At 39.5% G+C, this 24662-nt stretch overlaps 1 protein-coding gene across 5 annotated transcripts in view; it reads right to left on the reverse strand.

Moving 5' to 3' along the window:
- LOC136837455 (glyoxylate reductase/hydroxypyruvate reductase-like) overlaps nt 1-24662 on the reverse strand; it is a 63921-nt gene that overhangs the window by 22510 nt on the left and 16749 nt on the right. For 3 of the 5 annotated variants that reach the window (XM_067102237.1, XM_067102236.1, XM_067102238.1), the window contains exons 2-4: nt 5413-5514; nt 4915-5045; nt 4631-4713 (exon numbers count right to left, since the gene is read on the reverse strand). In XM_067102237.1, coding sequence (XP_066958338.1) covers nt 4631-4713; nt 4915-5045; nt 5413-5483 — 285 coding nt within the window. In that variant the 5' untranslated portion in view covers nt 5484-5514. Of the gene's footprint in view, nt 1-4630; nt 4714-4914; nt 5046-5412; nt 5515-22946; nt 23210-24662 lie in introns of all 5 variants that reach the window. The other 2 variants (XM_067102235.1, XM_067102234.1) reach the window with 1 other exon arrangement.

Here is a 24662-nt window from a genome sequence, read left to right on the forward strand (position 1 = left end):
TCATTGATTGGGGGAGGTCCTGCTTCCTCTGATTCCACGGACTCCCCTTCCAAGTGAGAGGGACCTGGATGCTGCGCTACCTCTGTAGGCGGCTCCAGCCCTGCTTCCCCCCGCATGTCTATTGTAGCCTCGAAGCGTTCCACGGCTCTCAAACAAGGCGTTGAAAGCTGAGGACGTCACGAACTGCTGCTGAGGTTGCGCCTTAGATGTAGAAGGCTAGCCGACCTGTGAGACCGGTACCCCTTGAAGCACTGTTGGAGATTAAGGTCTCTTAAAGCCCTGGAATCCCCTGAACCTTTTCCTTCCTTTAGGTTGGGGTCCGGAGGTCTCAGAGAATTTCCTCTTGAAAGGAAGGCCCCAACTAGAGCGGAGACTTTGGTTCACTCTAGTGGCCTCCGCCACAACATTATTGACCTCACCCTTTACAAAAGAGTTAGGTCCCCAGGTAGAACTTCTCACTAGCTTATTGGGCTCATGCAAGTTGGTGGCCTCTGCGAAGATGTGTTTCCCGCAGTTCTATCTGGCTATCACAAGTCATAAAGACCCAATTGGAAGGAAGCCAATAGGGACTTCTTGAAGACTGAAACAGAGGCACATCATTATAAGCTAATGCCGTTACCTCTGAGGTGGTGACTGTGTGCAGGGAGCAACTCAACCTGCACCTGGCCTCAAATTCAGCTTTGAGCAGAGCTTCCGGAATTCTAGGAAGATGCTTGCTGAATAAGGTGGAGGCACACTCGGTGACGAGTTTCCCCACCATAGAGGTTGCCGGAGCTCCCAACCAACACTCCGGGTCCCCGGGGAAGGGAAGAGAAGTAGAATTCGTTCCTCGAAGTTGAGGTATAGGCTTGCCAACTAGCCCCGTCTGAAGGGTCAATTTCGTAACCTTAGTAGTGCAAGGGGTAGGAATGGCGTCACCAAGGGAAAACAACGTAAAACTTCCCTTGAAGGAGGAAAGCTTCGTGTTCCCGCACTCCCAACTTGTGAGAGCGCGCAACAGGATGGATTGAGCTTGGTCCCTCGGGAAGATATCTGTCCCTTTAGGGACCTTATCAGACCAAACCCAGGCTTCTTCCGTTAAACTGGCAAAACCTGGATGGGGTGGGGGGAGATTAGGTCGGCTGGAAAGAACTCCAGTTCCTCCAGATGACGAGTGCCTAAACCTTCGATAGTCAATGTGCTGTTATGCAGTAGGGCATATAAGGCCAGACGCCAAGGGTTTCCCTTAACAAAGGGGGCAGTTTGGAGGCGTCCGGGACAACATGGGATTGATGTGCTGCTCTGGATTGGATAAATCCGGAGAGCAAACTTTCCTGAACCTGCATCTTTTGTGCCAATGGCTGTATTGACTCTTCGTAAGGCTGTAAGCTTGTGACCAGATCCTTTAGCCTAGCTTCTACCTTTGAGTCGATTTTCTGCATTAGCAGATTGACAAAGGCCTCAGAATCAAATCCAAGCTGTGGAGACTTAGATTTTGAATCTCTGGACCTCGACCCCTTATTATAAGGGGGAGTAGCCTTACTTGTGGACGCCACCGGTTTGGGGGCTGGTGACGACTTAGAGGGAGCTGGCGGATTAGATCTTAGAGGTTTAGAGGACTTTGTTAAGTCCTTCTTTTTCTGAGATTTCACCTTGGGCATAACAGATCGAGATCTGTCCCCAAGGTTAGCTGGTTTGGAAATCCCTGGAAGGAAGCTGATCATGACAGAGAACCAGTGATTTTTCATCGCCTTGGGAGAGGCGCGAAGTCGCGACAACTGAGCGGCATGCCACGACACTGGTGACCATACCAGCGGACCAGCAGGAAGAAGAAGAAGGTAAAATAAAATAAAGAATTAACCAAACTAACCTTGCCTGCCTCACTTACTATCCTACCTTCTACCTGATGTGTTTCTACACTCATGGGCTCCAGGTGGATGTTAATAACCGCCACATCCACTGCCACCTCCCCGCACAGGGAGACATCTCGGGAGGGTTGCGTGTCCAATCTGATCTTTTCAATGATTGGGACGACCGACCCCCAGGTAATGCGGCGGAGATCCGAGCACCAGGGTAGAGGAGATTACAGATCTCTTCCGAAAGCACGTAGGGGTTGCTGGACGCAACATTCCTCCTAAATCCACCGACCCAGGTCTTCAGGGTCGACAGCGCAGAGGTACGGATTAACAGGTTAGACTGGAAAAGAAGGTAGGATTTACCGAAATATACTCCTCATTTTGCACGTTTCTAAATGAGGCATCAATACCGAAAGAGGCTAAAGGTTAGCAGGCTCTCATCACTTACAGACTCAGCGGACACCAGTTCGCAGAAAGCGTAACAGAATTCACAGTTGTCTGGGTGCCAAACGGTCACATCCCCAACCTGCAATGCACAGCTGGAGTGCGAGCGGCACACTTCGTCGCACGGTTGCCGGAGAACGGCCGGACACTGTGGTTCCTGACAACGTACCATCTGTAAGTGGATTGATGGTATATGAGTATTATTAAAGCAAGAGCCGCCGGAATAGGTCCGGCGACGAGTAAGAATACTTTAACTTAGCTTAGAAGATGATACAAGCGAGACAAGGCAAAACCCCTCCGGGACTGATCCCGGCAGGAAAAACTAAACTATTGTTTAAACTGATGAATGTTCTAACCTGTTATATAAACAGGTACTCTATGACATTCCGCCGTAAATAGTCACTGAAAACTCATTGTGTCTTAATTTATGGGGACGGTGTCAACGTGGCGGAGCAGGGGGGGATGTATGGCCCCTTACCGACCAGCCAGGGCGGAAACCAGATATTGGAAACCGCCAACAACCGTGACCCGCCCCACCGGGGTGGATAATGAATAAGAACAACGAAAAATCAGACTAGACCGGCGGGGAAGTAAATACTAACATACCATAACTGTTATCATGCAATCACGGAACAATGTTCGACGCTCCAGCTACTAATCAGTAAAACCATTAGAAGCGAGCTAACGAAACACCACCCGTATGGGAAAGGTAGAAAGTGACAGAAACCCGGCAAATTGCGACCGGTCGGGTGGGTAGCACCTTCCAGACGCCGACTATAACCACATAACGGGAGTGCCGAACGCAAGCGAACGGCTTCCCTCTTACGCGGATAACGCTCAGGTGACGTCACCAATTTCTAACCAATAAGGTAAAAGGACGGTAACTAGGCTACATACACGAGAACATGGAGTTAATGATCATAGCCTATTCTCCAAAAACCAAGCTTCTTGGACCAGTCAGGAAGGCCAGGGTTACTGCCACTGGTGTGGGGAGAGAAGGACCTACGTCCTAGCTCAGCCACTGGAGTGGGGAGTTGCCACTGGTGTGGGGAGTGAAGGACCTACGTCCTAGCTCAGCCACCCTTCACAAAACTGGAACAACTTGGACAGAAGGTAAATTAAAAAGTGAGGATCCCTCACGCTAAAGGAACTCGTATACTAGACTAACCTCACCTCCCAAACCTAATGGACTGGTCGGGAGAGTTAGGTAGCCTGAACATCGTGTAAGAGCACCATCATGCCTAGCCTAGGTAGGATAGGCTAGCTAAAAACCTTAATTAGAAATAAAACTACCAAGTATATAAACAAACAAAATATCATAGGAAACATTCATGAAATGGGGTAGCCTAGGATTAAACATATCTAATACCAATATGAATACAAAGTGATTCGACGACAGGGAGGGCCGAAGGAAATGCATTATCTTCGGTAACATTTGGGTAAACGTAAGGTACCCAAAATGGCGCCCCTGATGTCGTATCGAATGCAAAACTTAAACTAGGAATAAATATGTCATCCTTGCTTGTACATAACAGCTAACATCATGAATAAATAATTTACACCAATGAGAAGGAACCAGTCCACTGGAAGAGAAGGGAGACCGATAAAAGGACCCAAATTCTATTGTCAGTAAATGGGGGACCTAAAGCCTACATGATAGCGAAGAGGCAATGACGATACTTCATTCCCAACCAGCGAAACGGTAAATTCTCCAAATAACCTCCAAACTAGATAGAGTAAATATATAAAAACTAGGAGAATTCAATCATTTATCAAAAAAGTTGAGATTCAAGGTCGAAAACGAGCAGAGGCAAACATACAGCACATGCCTGGACATGACGCAGCGCTGTTGAATTTAAGTAAACAATAATTACGTAAACCTAAAATACGATGCCTCTGCGATAATAATCCAACCAGAATTAGTACTCAACTCAGATGGTGAGAAAATCTCGGTGGAAGGCATGATGAGCTGCTAAAATAAAGAACACAAACACCACAAAAACTTTTACGTGTTCTCGTAGCAGTGCTAAATTTGGAATGACATTGCGGTATCGTGATGACGCTTAGTGGGTGGCGGGCATTATACGGCACATCCAATTTGGGACTTTAAGAATAGAGAGATCTATTGGGCGAAGGCCTGTGATGGTGGTGTAAGCTCACCCTTAGTGTATATCAACATCGATTAGATGATCGCTCCGGGGGTGGTAACCCCGGCATTCTAGATAGCTTTTTCTCTGGTATATGTAGCAATTCTTATACAGTACCTAAAAATGTGCTAAATGGAACCATTTCACTGGGTGACACAGGTCGAACCCAGAAAATGTATACTTTCATGTGATCTTACTTCTTACCTTTATTCCACGACTTTTTATTTCAGATAAATCTAAGTGATCGTGGCCAACCGACATAGTACCAATGATTTTTAGGCTTGGACCTGCAAAAAACAGAAACAATAATACAATTTTGAGGGTAAAAATTTATTAAATTTAGGATCAACCTTCTGAAATCAGTATTACAATACTCAATACTTCTTGAATTCCAAAAAATCAAAAATTATATATAATACAGCACCAACCTCCAGATACACTATACAGTACCAGCTACATAAAATTAGTGCAATAATTCATTACATTACCTGCTGCATCTAAAAGTTCTTTATCAATCTTGTCGGTAAGGAGACAAAATAGAGCATCTTTTCCTGAAACCTTCTTAAGCAATTCATCTCGCGGCATTGGAAAGTTCTTTGGCCACATTTCCAGTTCACATCTGGGAACAGTACAGTATAAACATATTGAAATTGTTCTTATATTGTGACTGGATTATCAGTGGAAAAGTTCCTGTTCGTTTTATAATACAGTACAGTACTTTATAATTTTTTGTAAGACTTCCATTCCATCATATGACAAGAGATTAATTAATGCTGACATTTATTAACAGCAATTTTCAATATATTTATGAGTCTGTCATAGTGACTGGTGCTTTGACAAAATTCCTTCCGAAAATCCATGCACAGGAGTGCATTTCATGCAAATTAAATCCCTCATAAAAAAATCAGAATATGAACTTTCTAAAAAATTTATGTTAGTTTCAAGTAACAAAAATCTGAATATATTTCAAAACAGTTTTTACTTACTTTTCATTGAGCATATCAAGAGCCTTCTTTGGAATATCTGCACGAGTTATTAGAACCTTTGGTTTTGACATTGCAAAGGTAGTTGTACTTAGTAACCTGAAACTGAAAGTGAAAATATTAAAAATTTTTCAGAGTAAGAAATATCAGTTTTTTTACATTAGATAAAACTCAAGTGTTTTAAAGAAAAACAATTGTTTTACATTGTCACGCAGAACTAGCTAAAATAAGAAGAGTGATTATAAATTGTCACACAAAACTAGTTTCAGTTAAGAAGTGATTATAAATTAAGTTATTGTGAAATTAACACCCCAATAGAACCAGATATCCAAGTTCCATAAAATCTGCTTTTTCTAAGAGAAAAAACCAATGTGCTGTATCTTTTAAACAGAATGAGGATTTTACATTATCAAAAGAAAGAACAAATGTGAAACAGCCTCTGGGTTCTACCTAATCACAATCTTATCTGTGACTTACTGTTGATTCTTGAAGAAAGGTTGCAGTACCTTTCCCATTTTTATAAGATTAATGAGTGTATACTTTAAGAGCTTTATTTCTAACAAGAACTTTAATGCAACACTCACGAGGATAAAAACAGCATTTTTTTTAAAATATACAACCTTTTGTTACTACAAAAGGTTGTTTTTATCACCTTTTTGTTTTTACAAATTTGTACTGAATATACAAGAGCAAAAAGGGGATCCAATGAGACGGACATCTTGGGGTGCGTGTGCTTAGGGCATTTGGTGGGTATGACCGAAGTGAGCTTTATCCTTATTCATCTCCATAAGAGATTCATCAGTGGGAGACTGCTACAAACTGAAGATGTGACAATCACTGGTGCCTTCAAAAATATTTTCTTGATAATGATGTTTCAGTTCTACAATGGGCATAAAGAAATTCAATAACGGCTTGAATAAATTATACAGTACTTAGTTATCCACCAACTCCAGGGTAAACAAGGTCCTAGAGTGCAGACCTTGTAGTTAGGCTTAGTGGAAATGCTACTCCGACCAATACTGGATTCTCAACCCAGAATGGCAACACTGAATTTCTAGATTTCCCCAGGCTCACCACACTCATGCACTGTTCCCACAACTATTGGATAGTATGGGAGGTGAAGGTCTCCCTTCACAGATATGTAACAGTCCTAATATAAGGACATTCATGACTTTCAGAAGGGAATGGGATCTAGAGACAATGAAGTAGACTGCTTTTGTATCCAGCATTAAAAGATTAAGGTTTGAAGACTTCAAACCCCAAAGAATTAGATTTGGGAATTGGCCAAATGAGTTCCAGGATTGGCATCCTGAGAATTTAGGTGCCTTGTGGATGTGTTTGTCAAGATCAATAGAAAGGCAAATACAAAGATGCTGTAAAACTGATATATAAACGGGGAATACACATTATACTATATTAACAATAATAAAGACAGATACATGATAAAAGAAAAATGGAAAAATGTGACTAGACAAGGATGTTTTGCCTAATCTGTTTCTTTCTTTCTTTATTTAAATCTTCAGCTGAAATCTCTGAAACTAGTGACAAACTTTGAGGTAAAATTTAATCCAGAGCAGGAAAAGAACTTATTTCAACATGTGCCTGAACTGGCATCATGCAATTTTTGGCACCAGAACCTAGGAGAGCAGAAGACAACAACACAGAAAATACCTGAATAACTGACAACAAAAAATCCTGTTGCAGACCCAAACTCTGGGCTACTGGGATCAAATCCCTTGGGCAAAAAACCATCCAACCTTTCTGTACAAAGAAGCCAAAAGTTGGCTTAAAGACAGGGACTGAGAATCCCTCAAAAAAGCCTGGGAAGGTCATAGATCCTAATAAGAAGACTAATGTGAAACCTGTTGAAACTCAGACCTTTAAGGCAAACTAGACCCCTTAAATTACCCTGAATACCTACCAGAAGACCTAGGATAACAAAAGGGAATCAAGAACTGTGGCACAAAGCGCAAGGCAAACAGTAGCGTAACGCCTTGTGTTGGCACAGCACCACAGGTGACTAACCTCTAGACAAAGAAACCTGGTGTGGGCATTGGCAAAACACAAGGAAAATGGGAGGGCAATGTAGCTAAAGTAGCCATCATAAAATCCCATGAATATTTCTACAGTATCCTTAGACTAGCTACATCAGATTCCAGTATCTAAAACCTCATATCCCGAACAACATGGGGAGATTTAACCTGAGAAGGAGAAATGTCTCGAGTGAGAAGGATTGTTATGCAAAGGAGGAAGAGGAGAAGAGCAACAATCAAACTAGCTGGAAAGGCTCTTACTCCTATCACTTACAACTTTAGTTTTAGATGAGCTCTTAGCAGATGTTTCCTATCCCTATTAGCTTCTCACCTCTTCTTATATTTCCAGTAAATATTCACAACACTGACTGGCCAATTAAGGAGTGTGCCAACTGCTGAATTTCAAGGAATTATTGAATTTTAGTTATTAATAGTTTTCAACTGTTTTATGTTGAAATAAATATATCCTTAAGTGATAATGCTAAAAAAAAATTTGTAGATTGGTTTCCTGACAATTTTGTTCATCGCTTGTATGACACTGGGAACCATAATAAACTGTAAAAAAGACTTGTAAAAAAACATCTGTACAGTATACTTCAGAATATGATAAACTAAGTTATACACTGTTTTATGTGTAAATAAACATAACTAGAAATGCTATTGCTAAAAAATAATGTTTAGATGGGTTCATGGACAATTTTGTTCACCTGTACAGTCAACTCCTGGGATTCGCAGGCGATAGGGACCACAACCCCCCCGCAAACAGATAAAATCCCCGAATACTTGACACTTGACGCTTATTTTGATATTTCAAACACCAAAAAACCCCTCTAAAACGCTTATACTGTACCTGACTATTTTAAAAGTTCTATCATGAAAAATGTATTTAGTCATGAAAATAACATGAAAAAACAGTAATTATTGAATATTTCTCTATGAAAAATTCTGCGAATAGGCAAATTTTCCACAAATAATGTGGATATATGTTTCACAGAAAAATCCATGAATAGGTGATTCGCAAATCCAGAAACGCGAATAGGTGGGGGTCAACTGTATGGCGCTGTAACAACAAATTATAGAAAACGTAAAAAGTCTATGCGTGAATGATCCTGGATAGGATATCGAGTTTGAGTTATACACTGTTTTGGACTGTTTTGTATGTAAATAACCATAGTTTGAAATGTTATTGGTAAAAAAAATATTTAGATTGGTTCATGGACAATTTTGCTCATTGCTTGTACGGCCCTGCGATCAACAAATTGTAAAAAATGCATTAAAACCAGTGAAAAAATTTATTCATAAATAATTGTCACCCACTAAAATATCCCATAACTTCCTCAAGATGTCCAGATTCTCTCAGGATTTTTTCAAAACTAAATGCTTGTTTCTCCAAGAACGCAAAACCAAATTCAATGAAACTTTTACAGAGTGTAGTATAACTATATATCTTTATTTTGTCATCGGAAAAATCACTTTTCTTTGCTACTTTTAATTTTGTATATTAATTTTGAAAAATGATGTCATGATTTTTTTCAACTGCAAAACAAATGGACTTAAAGGTCAAATTTCTAAATTTCCCCACAAGAGAATTTTCATTATTAGTTGTAAAATAAAAAATTTTAAGCAAATCCCTTCAATCATACAGCAGAAACACCTTCAATCATAAGGTAGAAACAGTCATTTACTTTATAATGGGGTCTTATGGCATCGACACTCCCCTTAACACACTAGCTACATCAGTCATTGAATGAACAATCCTTGTTCCTGCACCTGAAGTTTGTGACTTTCATAAGCCAACAAGTCAAATTGGGTGCTACATCCACATACCTTGTAAACTCTAACCAATTCATCAATGTCTCCTTTAGCAGAATTTCTAAATAGGAAACAAAGCCAATAAATATAAAACTAAAACAATCTAGTTCAGCAACCAAAAAGCAAATTGAAAACACTCAGTCCACCAGTCCTCTTACCGAACCAACAGAAACAAAACTGAGAACAACAGATGCATTAACCACAGTTCACCTTGAAGGGGTAGAGATTAATAAACTTTATAACTAGATGATCTAATTAAAACATTATTTGTTAAAGACAATTTCATCCTCCCACTGGCACAGAACTTTATAGCTCATAATAACTTGAAGCCTTAAAGTGACGTTTCCAAATCTATTCACAAGATAGTTGTAAGTGGCAAATGTAAACCTAATCATTATGCTATTAAATACCACAAGCTCACTACTGTATAACAGTAGTCTCTGTTCTGTAAAATGGAACAGCTACAAAATGTCGGAAGTGTTCTAGAAGTTAATTTTCTAAACAGCCTTAAAAAACAGTAGATAATTCATAAAAGCTAACAATGCCCTTTACTTAAACTACTGTACTTACCTGGTGACAAAACTATAATGATCAAGGGCCTCATCTAAGGCAACAAAAAATCTTGTTCACAGTAACCCTCACATGTCCCAGCATTATTCATCTACATAAAGAACAATAAGTCTCACATGACCCAGCATTAATCACCTACATAAAGAACAATAAGAGAGTGTATACTTTATATACTTTCAGTGTTTACATGTCTCAAAAGTTCCTGACACTGCATCACTTGTAATACCTACATGATTATATAAATACTCCTGCAACATCCAAGACACAAACCTTCATAGAAAAAGAACTCAATTACGTCAGCACCTGGCAATTTCCACAAGAGCATGAAACCTTTCCTTTACTTTGAATTACCTGATTTTTATTTTAAAAAGAAATTTCCCAGTTAAACTAAATAGTATGAAAAAAATTAAAAGAAGTCTTGGAAAGAATACATTTTTTACCCTTCTGTCAGGCCATTAGAGAATATTAATACACTTAAGCTGTACCTGAAAGCTGTTTACCTTCAGAGCCAAAGACCCTGCTTCCAAATCTGACTGGACATCCAAGACGTGCCCCTCTGGTGAGCCAATATTATAACCTATCTGACTGGGGTTGACCCCACTCTATGAGGTTATACCCACTCTCAGCTTATGAGAGGATTACAAATTTAGCCAGAAGAGGCAGATGCTACTTGAGGAGGCATTAGTGGTGTTTGATATTTGCTCAGAAAAAATTTGCAGAATATGTGATAAAATAAAAAGAAAATGTAGCTCACACTAAACTATTATATTCCATATAAAAAAATAAAATGTACCATTTTGTAATACATCTATAATCCCAACATGGGTGTTCTTTTTCACTATATTTTTCTTGCACAATTCAGCTTTTGGTATGAGCCAAGGTGGAATTTTGGAAGGGGACAATTCATGAACATTCTGAGTCTGTATAGAATTATCATTTACAGATGCATTCAGCCGAATCCGGAATAGAACAGAAGATCTTGGCTTGAAATTGCTAGCATCAAGTTGTTGACAAACTTTATTTGATGGATTGTTAGCATTATTTTTAATCCCAATCAGGTATCGGAGGTCTAACTCCTCTCGTTGTAAATCAATTGGAAGTTGGTGCATGTCCACATAAGACTCTCGACAGGAAATGTTGGAAAAGCCCCAGAGCAAATACACAAACCCATACTGTGGGCTACAACAAGTTTGTGGAGTTTCCTTTTGCATGCTACTGAATAAATCTGACATCCATAATCCAACTTTGATCTACATAGTGCATCATATAGTTGTAGCAAAGATTTCTTATCTGTACCCCAGTTAAAGCCAGATATCACTTTCAAAAGACTGAGAGATTTTTTTACTTTGTACCTCAAATTTTCAATACTGTATGCTTAGACCAAGTGAGTTTGGAATAAAAAAAAATCATTCCTAAAAACTTTATGTCATCTGCATGTGGAAGCACAGACCCATCAAGTTTCAAATTTGGTACAGGTTCTTGACATCTACACCTAGCAAAACGAACAGCTACTGTCTTACTTGTAGAAAACCTGAAGCCATTTTGTTTTGCCCACCTAGAGATAGAGAGGATGGATTTTTGTAAATATCTGCAAGCTGATTTAGCATCATATGAAGTGCAATAAATAATTTAGCTAAATCATCAACAAAAAGTGAGGCCCGTACAAGATTTGAAATTTCATTAATGACACTATCAATAGCAACAGCAAAGCAAGTTACGCTTAGCTCACACCCCTGTGGAACACCTTCTTCTAGTCTGAATGGGGTAGACAAAGTATTTCCTATTCTTACTCTTATAGACCAGTCTGTTAAAAAGGAGTTAATGAACCTATCATATTTCCTTTTACGCCTAATTTATGTAGCTGCTTAATAATTCCATGACGCCATGTTGTATCATATACTTTTTCTAAATCAAAGAATACACCAATTGTCTGGCACTGGTTTACAAAGCTCTGTTGAATTTAATTAAAAAGTCTTAGCAGTGGGTCCAGGGTAGATCTCCTTTTTGCAAAAGCCAAACTGGAGTGGAGAAAGTAATTTGTGTGTTTCTAAATGACAGGCCAAACAAGAGTTGATCATCTTCTCCATCAGCTTGCATACACAGCTAGTAAGAGCTATGAGCCTGTAACTAGTAGTTTGATGAGGGTCTTTTTTTGGGTTTTGAATTGGAATTACTATAGCAATTTCCCATCCTTTTGGCAAGAATCCAGTATCCCAAATTCTAAAAAATAATCTTCAAGAGGTAAGTTTTTGCCTCCTCCGGTAACTGTCGAAGCATTACATACAGGATAGTATCCCCACCAGAAGTATCATCCGCTGAAGAAAGGGCAACTTGTAGCACATCAAGAGAGAATTTAGCATTGTAAGCCTCAAGATTACCACCAAATAAGTCTACAGAAACCTGGAAGTTCCTAATCCTCTGAAAGTCTGTGGGATAATTATTTGGACTTGAAATATTGGAAAAGTGCTGATCTAGGTATTCATCGACATCTTTGGGACTTGTTATTAACCCTTAAACGCCGAGCCTCTATTTACAAAAACGTCTCCCGTATGCTGGTGGCGTTCGGTGAGTTAGCGCCGAGCGGAAAAAAAGTTTTTTCAAAAATCACAGCACGCTTAGTTTTTAAGATTAAGAAATCATTTTTGGCTCCTTTTTTGTCATTGCCTGAAGTTTAGTATGCAATCATCAGAAATTAAAAAAAATCATCATCATATATAAATATTGGAATATATGACAGTGAAAAAAAAAACTCTTATATAATTGTATACAAATCGTGCTGTAAGCACAACGGTTAAAGCTAATGAGTTAATTTTTTTTAGTTGTATTGTACACTAAATTGCGATGATTTTGGTATATAACAAATTTTAAAACGATCAAAGCAACACAGAGAAAATATGATCACAAAATGATGCATGAATTCATAAGGCGCTGACGTAAAAAAATTTTTTTTTCAAAAATTCACCATAAATCGAAATACTGTGCTAGAGACTTCCCGTTTGTTGAAAAATGAAGCTAATTGATTGAATATTACTAGACTGTAAGTGTTTTAGCTTACAATTGCAGTTTTTGACCATTTCGGTCGAGTTAAAGTTGACCGAAAGTCGAATTTTTCTATTTATCGTGATTTATATAAACATATTTCAAAACTGATAAAAGCTACAACCATGAGTTATTTTCTGTTGTATTGTACATGAAATTGCGCATATTTTCATATATAATACTTTATGTAACGACTAATATAAAACGGTGCAAATATTACGACAACGAGACGAAAGAGTTTCTGAGATGTTCGGCCGTGTTACTGTGCAGACGTAAGGAAAATGTTTTTTTCAGAAATTCACCATAAATTGCAATATTGTGCTAGAGACTTCCAATTTATTGCAAAATGAAGTTAAACGATTGAATATTACTAGAATGTAAGTGTTTTAGCTTACAATTGCGTTTTTTTACCATTTCGGTCGAGTTAAAGTTGACCGAAGGTTGAAATTTTGGCACTTATCGTGATTTATGTGAAAATATTTCAAAACTGATAAAAGCTACAACCATGAGCTATCTTCTGTTGTATTCTAAATGAAATTGCACACATTTTCATATATAAAATTTTATGTAACGACTAATGTAAAACGATGCAAACATTACGACAACATGACGAAAGAATTTCTGAGATGTTCGGCCGAGTTACCGCACGCAGACATAAGGAAAAAGTTTTTTTTTTTCAGAAATTCACCATAAATTGAAATATTGTGCTAGAGACTTCCAGTTTGTTGCAAAATGAAGGTACATGATTGAATATTACTAGAATGTAAGAGTTTTAGCTTATAATTGCGTTTTTTTACCATTTCGGTCAAGTTAAAGTTGACTGAAGCTTGAAATTTTGGCAGTTATCATGATTTATATGAAAATATTTCAAAACTGATAAAAGCTACAACCATGAGTTATTTTCTGTTGTATTCTACATGAAATTGCGCACATTTCCAAATATAAAACTTTATGTAACGACTAATATAAAACAGTGCAAACATTACGACAACGTGAACGAAAGAATTTCTGCACGGACGTAAGGAAAAAGTTTTTTCAAAAATTCACCATAAATCGAAATATTGTGCTAGAGACTTCCAATTGGTTGCAAAATGAAGGTAAATGATTGAATATTACTAGAATGTAAGAGTTTTAGCTTACAATTGCGTTTTTTACCATTTCGGTCGAGTCAAAGTTGACCGAAGGTTGACATTTTGGTAGTTATCGTGATTTATATGAAAATATTTCAAAACTGATAAAAGCTACAACATGAGTTATTTTCTGTTGTATTGTACATGAAATTGCACACATTTTCATATATAAAACTTTATGTAACGGCTAATATAGAACAGTGCAAAAATTACGACAAAATGACGAAAGAATTTCTGAAATTTTCGCCGAGTTACCGAGCGGGCGTAAGAAAAAGTTTTTTCAAAAATTCACCATAAATCAAAATATTGTGCTAGAGACTTCCAATTTGTTGCAAAATGAAGGTACATGATTGAATATTACTAGAATGTAAGAGTTTTAGCTTAAAATTGCATTTTTCTACCATTTCGGTCGAGTCAAAGTTGACCGAAGGCTGAAATTTTTTGTAGTCGACGTACGGTACGTCCACCTGGCACCCAACAGACAATTTTAGTCGACGTATGATAAGTCCAGTAGGCGTTTAAGGGTTAATGAATCTCCAACCTTTGAAGAGGGTCTTTTAGGAGGAGAAAATTTCCCTGCAAGCTTCCTTACTTTCTTCCAAACTATTTTGGATGGAGTTTTTTAATTAACCCCATTTATGTAGTATATCCATGTACAGTACTACTGTATTTCTTTTTCCACTACGAAAGTATCGATGCTGTTTGGCTACAGATGTGCCACATGACTTGCATTTTCTATAGTATCTTGTAACTTTTCTGAGAAAAGTTTTCCACTTCTTCTTGGTATAACAGCCTCTGCGCTTGTTCAAACTGTTTTTGAAAAACAGCCATATGCTTCTGAGTGGCATTTAAAAGATTCATAAGTTTTTTCTAATCTTATACCCACCTCATATTTCAGCCAGTCTGCTTCCATTACCTTCCATTTTGGTGGTGCTTCCGTAGGAACATTCCTGACGAACTTTAAACAGAAAGGAAAGTGATCACTACCATGCATATATTCATCAACAGATCAGTTAAAATCTAAAGCTGTCTGAGGAACATATACTCAAATCAACAGCTGAATAGGAATTAAAATGTGTTATGGTAAGTCATCATACCATCATTAAGAAGCACAATATCATTATTAATATCTTCCTCTATCACTTTTCCCCCATTATCTATAGAATTACCTGCCCACAATGGATTGTGTGCATTAAAATCTCCTAATGGTGATGGTAATTGATTTAACCATGACTGAATATCCGCCATTGAAAAAGCAGATCTAGGAGGAAGGTAGATTGAACAGACAGTAATCTGCTTAGATAAAATTATCTTTAGTGCAAGTGCCTGTAAATCTGTAGTAAGGGGTATTCGACAGTATTCCAAATATTTACTCACAATAACAGGAGCTCCCCAAGTGCATGGTTGCCAGCAGGAGAAGCAGAGGAGAAAATCTCGTAATTAAGGCCAGGATTAAAAATCTCGGGGCCTAATTTGGTTTCTTGCAGACATACTATACCAGGATTTCTCTCTCTCAACATGACTTTTAGCTCTTCTGCACACGTACACAGTCCTTTACAATTCCACTGCAAGATATCAAAAGATGCCATTACGAAGACCTTTTTAGTTGGCTGACCAAATGAAGAATAGGAGGCCCTTGAAAGAGAGGGTTTACCTGGTGGAGACCTGGTCATAATAGTCTTTCTTGGTGGCCTATTCAACCTTTCAGAGGAGGAAGACTTTTTTGATGGCATAATTTTACATTTGCTTTGCCTTCTTGGGGGAGGTGACAGAGGAGATCTGGAATGGGTACGCAATCTTTTATAACTTGCCATTTCATATTCCATATTTATCTGATGTACTGTACCTCTGCCACATGAGATACAGAAGCCTGCAATCTCTCTTGTGAAGATTCCCTAAATCTGAGAGCAAGATTGCCTGGGATGAGGCTAGGGAGGCTTCTGAAAAAGCCTGAAGTGCCCCTAAAGAGGGTTGAGAAGCTCCCACAGAGGAAGTTTCTGGAGCTTGAACAATTTCAAGCTCTGAATCAGGAAGGTGATTCTTTCGAAGGATGGAGCTCCTTTGCCTAGGCTGAGGAACTATATTACTTATAAAAGGACAAGAATCCTTCTTTGGTAGTGGTTGTTTGCTGAGGGAACTGAATTACTATATTTTTGTTTCACTACATCACTATAATTAGTTATCCTAGCTATGAGTTTCTTTGTCCATCCCACATTTATGTGTTCTGTATGGACTTTAAGCAAAGCTTCCTGTTCAGCCTTGTAAGATTCACAATTACTATCTCTAGGACTATGTTCCTTCTTACAGTTCATGCAATTCATCTGTCTTGAACAATCACCATGCTCTGGGAGACAGCATGTACCACAGAGTTTAGGTGTTGTACATACCCGGGATGGATGACCATAATCAAAACAGTTGAAACGCTGAAGTGGCCGGGGCTTAAAAGGATGAATATTGATTATTTCTTTTTCAGTTTCAATGAAATTTAGTAAGTCTTCACCATACAATGTAAAAATAATCATGGACGACCTAGGTACTTTAAATACTCTCCAGCCATTAGGAAGACACATATCAAGGATTTCCTCCTCTGAAAATTCATATGCAGTAAGTTCTGGTGGAAGATGACACCTTTAGCATAGCAAAAATTGTAGTGAGGCTTTACTTCTTTGATCTTACCTTCTGGGGTAACCCTCCAGTTGGATATCATGCCTACTTGTTCCACTGATTCAGCATGGATCAAAAAGCTGTTTCATTCAAAGTGTGTAATTCTGGAAATATTGATGCCTCCGACCTGATGTTTCAAATACCTCCTGAATAGTATTGTGTTACCCCACTTCTCTTGAACTGTTACTACACGCCATTTTGCTGGCTTGGGGGTTCTTGCTAGTGAGTTTTCACTTATTTGGTTGCCATCAGGGTATTTTGGATAATATTGTGGCGGGATTTCACAACCACACACTCACACTAACAAAAAAACAACACATACACTCACCTCGTACTAGGCTAGACCTACGAATTCCGGACGGGAAGTTTTGCCAAGCAGTAGGAGGTCACGGAGTCACCACAACCGCCGATAACGCCAACGCTCACCACACAACAACAGTCCACAACCAAGAAAACAACAACCCAACCAGTACACAAACACAACCCAAAACAAGACTCAAAAAGACTCAACCACGAAGACCCAAACTCAACTCACTCAGAACACAGCAGAAAAAAAAAACAACCAGGCTATCATACGACACCGATCACGCAACCAACACAGCACAAAACCCAAAACACGCCCAAGTACAAACACTCCCACCACAAAGCCTCCAAATACCAAATCACACAAACTGAAAAAAAAACGCAACCAAAACTCCGATCAACTACCGGAAAAAACCGTCCTTGCCGCACAATATCTCTGTCAAGACTCCCAAAACAACGAAACACGAAACCACACGGACAATCAAAATGTAAACAAAAGAAAACCACACTCTCTAACGACATCATTCAACAATTACGTACGCCGTTGTTCGTTGTCTCTATCTCTCTCTCCCTCACACAAGACGTTCTCTCTCTCTCTCTCTCTCTCTCTCTCTCTCTCTCTCTCACAAAGAAGTCACAAATGCAATAACCTCATTCCTCCATATTACTCCCCACTACATTTGACAACATCTTCTCACACACACACTACCCAGATTTTATATAGCCTTAGGCAGGACCCACGGATGCTCCGGAACAGGCCCCCTGGATCTTGTTCGAGGGCCCTCATGCATTCTCTCTGTCTCTACTCCCTTCTCAGCACCATTTTCACTCAACCCCTCCAGTCCACCCCATTCCAGACGCACACTACCCTCCTCATCACTATCCTGACCTATCTCACCCACCACTTCATCCACACCCTCCAATTCTGCCCCAAATATCTCTCCAAATTCTGCCACTAACCCATTCAACTCATTCATAGTTCTGTCCAGCTCTCGCAAAGACTCATCCATACTACCAATCACCTGCCTACTAGTAGGTTCCTTTCCCACCGAAATTTCACTCACCCCAGTCAACTCAAACCCACACACACTGTATGTATCATTCATGCTATCCTCAGTATTGCATGCCCTATCAATCATTCTCACCCCGGCAAGCACACCCTTATCACACAACTTACGCTTCTTCCGTTCACTTACTTCCTCCAACTTCCTCCGCTTTCTTCCAACCTCAACCAACACCAACTGGCGGTCCTCCAGACCCATTTGCTCACTGAAACTCGGCTCGCATTTATTCATCCTCAACCAATCACTCATTGCATTCTCCCGAACATATTGCGGCACCTCTCTCCATCTACGCAACTCCATAACACTCTCACTCGGACAGACCACCATCCCACACCCCTTCAAAAATCTATACCCTAACAACATATCGTATTTATCATTAGCCCCCTCAATCACACAAAAATCACTCTCGTCCATCACTACCCCATCAATTTCTATCTTTTCACACATCATCCCTACTATAGGTACCCCTAAATTTCCTATCCCACGGACCTCACCCTTACAATTCCTTATCTCACACTCACCCCGTAACTTATCGTACCCATTTTTAAACAACACATTTACACTACACCCAGTATCAATCAGAGCAATCAAACACACACCCTTACAAATCACTTGCACGCTCATACACTCGTGCGTTTACCCCAAACCCTTTCTCATGCATCAACCCTTCACGCACATGCATTACCCTCACCATCTGCATTCTGGAGGATCCACCCAACTGAACCCCTCACTAATTAGTTTCCCGAACTGGTACTCTGCCCCACTCTCATTCGCCTACACACACTCGCCACATGACCTTCCACCCCACATTCGGTACACTTTGCTCTCACTTCCTTACACATCCTGGCATAATGCCCATTTTGCCCACAGTTACCACAAATTATGCCCCCATGGGTACCCCGACAGCCACTAGCTATATGTCCTATCTACACACACCTATAACACTTGATACCCCTAACCTTCTTACATTCACTCACCAAATGCCCCGTTTCTCCACACCCAAAACAAGCTCCCAATGCCCACCGACATTCATTTTTCTTATGCCCCACTTTCCCACACCTATAATATTTCTGCCCTAGATCATAACTAACTAACTCTACCCTTCCAATACTACTACTTCTATCTCTCTGTGGCCCCTTGATATTTGCATTATTTACGTTTACACTTCTATCAACTACTTGCTCTGCCATCCACCTCGGTCCTGCCAAAACTGCTTCCCTATAGCTTCTAAATTCTGGTACCTCTGCCCTAACACTAACACTCCTACTCTCTTTCGCGCATCTGTCAACCTCACGGTCTTCAACCAGATCCACAATTTCATTCCACCTCAACCTTTCATTCGTCCACTTCATCTTTTCCTTGCGCTTCCTATTTATGAACTCATACACACCCTCAGGTACCGTCGCCAACAACTTTCGTACTAACTCTTTGCACTCATTTATTCCCTCATCACCAAATTTCCTTCTGGCTAATGTTTCCAACCGACAGACGTACATATCCAAAGATTCACCATCATTCATTCTTGCCTCATCGAAATCATGTTTCCTCTTATACTTAACACTATTTTTTGTCCTTCTTGCCTGTTCTATAATCCTACTTTTAATACTTTCATAGGACACATGACCTACACTCATTACCACCCCATACATACTCAGCAAAACCCTGTTAAGAAACCCCTAACTCTCGTGCCCATACCCTCTTATTCTCTCCATATTTAGCCGTGCAATAACCTTCATACTCCCTGAAAAAATCCCTTATATCCCTACTTCCATACTCTTCATACTTCTCACACCGTGGCACTTCTCTCACATACATAGCCTTCCGTACTTCTTTTTCACTCTCACTGTCGCTGCCGCTAGTTTCACTCTGACCTTTCTTACACTCTTCCGAATACAGTGAATCCACTTCCACACTAACATCCATCCTCCCAACTGCGCTTTTCTTACCCTTCTTCTCAACTACCCTTATCCAATCTTCACTTTCCAACTCACTTTCATCTTGTTCCTTACTCTTTTCCAATTTCCCAATATCAACTTTCTTCTCATCCTTCCTAAGCCCCTTTCCTTTTTTCTTCTTTTCCTCACCCCCTTTCTTAACCTTGTCCTCCCGTTTACCTTTAGCCAGCATCTCTCCCTTCTTTTCCTTCTTTACTGCACCTAAATCACTTCCATCACTTTCATCTCCACTCTTCTCTACCTTCTGCAACCCTTCTAGCCCATCCCAAGACCCAGGGGAACCTCCTCCTACAGCTCCTTCTCCAAAGAACTCCTTAAGCATTCCCTTCATCATTTCCTGCATCCTGCTTACTGCAGACTCTAACTTCTTATCCATTCTTTCTTCAGACTCTTTCACCCCCTCTTTCATCTCCTCTTTCATTTCTTCTTTTGCACTCCTTAGCATTCCCCCCATCTCCTCCAACTGACTCCTCAACTCCTCATTCTCACTCCTCAGCCTCCCATTCTCCTCCTCCAGCCTACCCTGGAGTTCCCTAGCCACCCGGAGTTCCTCTCTCAGTTTCTCTATCTCACTCATCCTGACCTCTTACTCTCACTCTATCCACCACAAAACAATCCTAACAGTAAATACACAACAGCCCCACGTTGGGCCAAATAATGTGGCGGGATTTCACAACCACACACTCACACTAACAAAAAAAAACACATACACTCACCTCGTACTAGGCTAGGCCTCACGAATTCCAGACGGGAAGTTTTGCCAAGCAGAAGGAGGTCACGGAGTCACCACAACCGCCCGATAATGCCAACGCTCACCACACAACAACAGTCCACAACCAAGAAAAAACAACAACCCAACCAGTACACAAACACGACCCAAAACAAGACTCAAAAAGACTCAACCACGAAGACTCAAACTCAACTAAGTCGGAACACAGCAGAAAAAAAAAACAACCAGGCTATCACACGACACCGATCACGCAACCAACACAGCACAAAACCCAAAACACGCCCAAGTACAAACACTCCCACCACAAAGCCTCCAAATACCAAATCACACAAACTGAAAAAAAAACGCAACCAAAACTCCGACCAACTACCGGAAAAAACCGTCCTTGTAGCACAATATCTCTGTCAAGACTCCCAAAACAACAAAACACGAAACCACACGGACAATCAAAACGTAAACAAAAGAAAACCACACTCTCTAATGACATCATTCAACAATTACGTACGCCGTTGTTCGTTGTCTCTATCTCTCTCTCTCTCACACAAGACGTCGTTGTTCGTTGTCTCTCTCTCTCTCTCTCTCTCTCTCTCTCTCTCTCTCTCTCTCTCTCTCTCTCTCTCTCTCTCTCTCTCTCACACACAAGACATCGTCAAATGCAATACCCTCATTCCTCCATAATATACCTCCAGGTTAGAAAGGATCGTTTTTACTAATAAACATAAGATATTCTTTCTCGACTTCTTTTGTTCAGAGAAGGCAACCAAAGCCTCTTTACAGTCTAAAAAGGTTATCCAAACCTGCCTGAATGAAAAGTGTCTGCCAATTTGATTCCCATTTCCTTAATTCCATATTTGCTGAATTCCTCATCTATTATTTTGTATCTCATATCTAATGGAAGAAACTCGATGAACAAGGTAGATTTATCTTCCTCAGGCTCAATACTTGGGCATATAAATGGCTCTAGCATTGCCACCAATTTATTTGCACTTTCAGCAGATTCCAAAACAGATGCCTCTTGTCTCAAAGTCAATCCAAAGTCATCAACATTTGAAGGATTTTCAATCTCTAAGGTGGGTGCAGAGGTCATCATCTGTGCCAAAACAGTTAGAACCGACTCTCAAATGTCCAAGCCCCCACCCTACCCCACAGGGGATGGCACAACCTGATTAGAGTGGCCAACCTGCTTGCTAGGACCAAGAGCATTACAAGAATACAATCATCCCCACCCTAATCATATCATGGATAAACCGGATAGATTGCCGAGAGTCATATCCCCAGAACCAGACGCCCATGGAATCCATGGCCCAGTCCTAAAGAATAGTTCTACCCTTGAGCTATCAATCTGATATCTCTCAGGTCCAAACATTATCATGTAGGTGATGGTCCTACCACAGTTCCCACTATTTAGCTTCGGATATAAACCCAGTCCGAGCTATGATATCTTTTCCTATCTATCAGGTCCAATAAATTTTAGCGAAAGTGGAAAATTAAAAAAAAAATTACTACAAAGAAATATACAGTATAAAGATACTGTATATGGGACTCTTGGACTCCGACCTGAGAACAAATTCCTGGGGTTCAAGAGCCCCCTCACCACATCAAGGTGGTCCTAAGTCAAGGAGGTCAGCTGTAGTCTTGGTCTGTATCATAGATACTAATGTGGCTGTTCCCTAAAACTATATAGCCTCCTCTCTAAATACAGCCTATTGATAATAGTTTTATCAATTACAAAATGATATGGGGCATGTCTAGGCCATACAAAGTTTAGTGTAATTGTTTCTGCTTAGTTTATTCCTGCTACAAAACAAAAGTGACCTCTTGTGATATACATGTTTTAACTCTTTTAATTTCCTCCTCAAGTGCTAAAACCTTAAAACCATTTTAACTTGCATGGAATTCATTCTCAATATGACTAGAAATTGTAAATAAAATAGCTACATGTACATCATACACGAACCAATCTATTACATGTACATCATACATGAACCAATCTGTTAACTTAGCACAATGGATGCGTGAGGCATGGCTTCAAGGTGGATGGTGTGGCTTCTGGGTCTTGATAGCCTAATGTGACTATAGTTAACTGTTGCACAGTATTTGTAAGGCGATATTTTGTAAAAATAAATTATCATATCCCAGTTGCATTGCATTAAGACAAAACGTAACTAAAAGAATTATTGTACATACAAACTGTGTTAGAGAGAGAGTAACAAAAGCAAACTTCCATTCATTTTTACCTTGTATACTGACTAAACACACCACTACTGGTTAGTAAGCGGCAGTATGGCACCAGTGCACTTCTCAACATGATGATGTTCATGTTTTCCAGAGATAAGAAATCCAGTCAAACTACTGTTGCTTTTAGCTTGAAAGATCTCATTTCATATTAGATAAAGCCTTATACTGATATGATGACAGATCTTTTATGTAAGAGGTCATCAGCACATCATACAGCAATATGCTTTCCTGTTTTATGCAGTCACTGGTTCATTCCTGAAAACTATTTTTGCATAATTAGCATTTCTACTCTATATTACTTTATCCAAACATACCTGGAGGTAAGAATAGACAGTATTTAGAGAGGCACATTCACATAAAGATAACAAATGCACAGTACTTGAAGTGTATATATTTTTTATTCAAAATTAATTTTCTGAAACAAACCAATTACTTACAATAAACCATTTTTGTACTCATAAAATTGCCCCAGATGCCTCAGTCCCTCTTACAAAGAAAGAAAATCACTGTTAGTTGGTAGTACTGTTATTATGTGGGCAAAAATCATAGTCTCAGGTTGCTACCAGTCCCATTATTCATTGTGGGCACATTCATTCTTTATGTATGTTTGTTGTGAGTAGGAATAGGAACTTGCTACCATTTTTAGCTAATACCTGTTCTCTTTTTCATCCTGGCTGAGCCTTTGTATATGACTGTTGGTGACATGTTAAACAAAGAGTGAAAAGTATATGATGTTATTCAGAACCTTCCTTGGAAGCAGAGCAAGGTTCCTCAAGCAGGAGTGGCTGAAGGTGGAGGAGGTATACATGAAAAGCTGAGGGCTCCATCAAACTGGCATTCTACTAAACTTTTTTAATGATGCTTGTAAGTTTGAAATGAGTTATGGGACGAATAAACTACTTGCACTGGCTCTAATACCTATCTGGTATTAGATAAAAAAATTTGTTTTACTGTTCAAAATAAAGTAGTCAATTTTGGTAATAATGATGAATCAACTACTATATTTTGAAAAACCTCATAAAGGTTTAAAGAAAGATTATTTAGGTTTTGTAAAGTATGACCAAGCTCATCCTTCATATTTCCATCAGTAAGGAATCTTAATACTACTATAAAAAATGCTGGAATACTAACTTATGGTCAAGCTCATCCTTCACATTTCCATCAGCAAGGACTCTTAATACTACTATAAAAAATGCTGGAATACTAACTAGTTCCAAAAATATATTACAAATCGGACAGGTGTGACATGGGTAAACATCATGAGAAAACACCTGCTTAATCAATCTGTGTCCATGCCTCTTGCAAACAGATTTAATGAGAATTACAATGGACCCAAACCAATTAAAAACTGCACTTAATGTCTTCATTTTATACATCTGCCTATAATATTTCAAATAGCCAGAGTGGTAAAGAAGAAACTTCCTAATGTTACTGCAAAAAAGTCATAATGATATGGACTGCAGCAGGGCTGGGAGAGCCAAAAAAAGTTTCACTGTCAATGAAGGTGAATTTTACAACAGCATCCACAATGAAATGGCAAAGCAAAGCAACACGGAAATTTGAAGCACAAGAGCTGAACCCCCTTGATCAAATAGGAATTATGACAGGAATCAGGCAATGATAGATACAGTACTGTGTTGGCATATAAATGGATTAGAAATTGCTTTAGGGTCACCAGTTAATGCAAAGAATGCCTTTCTACACCACAAAGGTTA

The sequence above is a fragment of the Macrobrachium rosenbergii genome, chromosome 59 (assembly GCF_040412425.1).
Source record: "Macrobrachium rosenbergii isolate ZJJX-2024 chromosome 59, ASM4041242v1, whole genome shotgun sequence".
NCBI lineage: Eukaryota > Metazoa > Arthropoda > Malacostraca > Decapoda > Palaemonidae > Macrobrachium > Macrobrachium rosenbergii.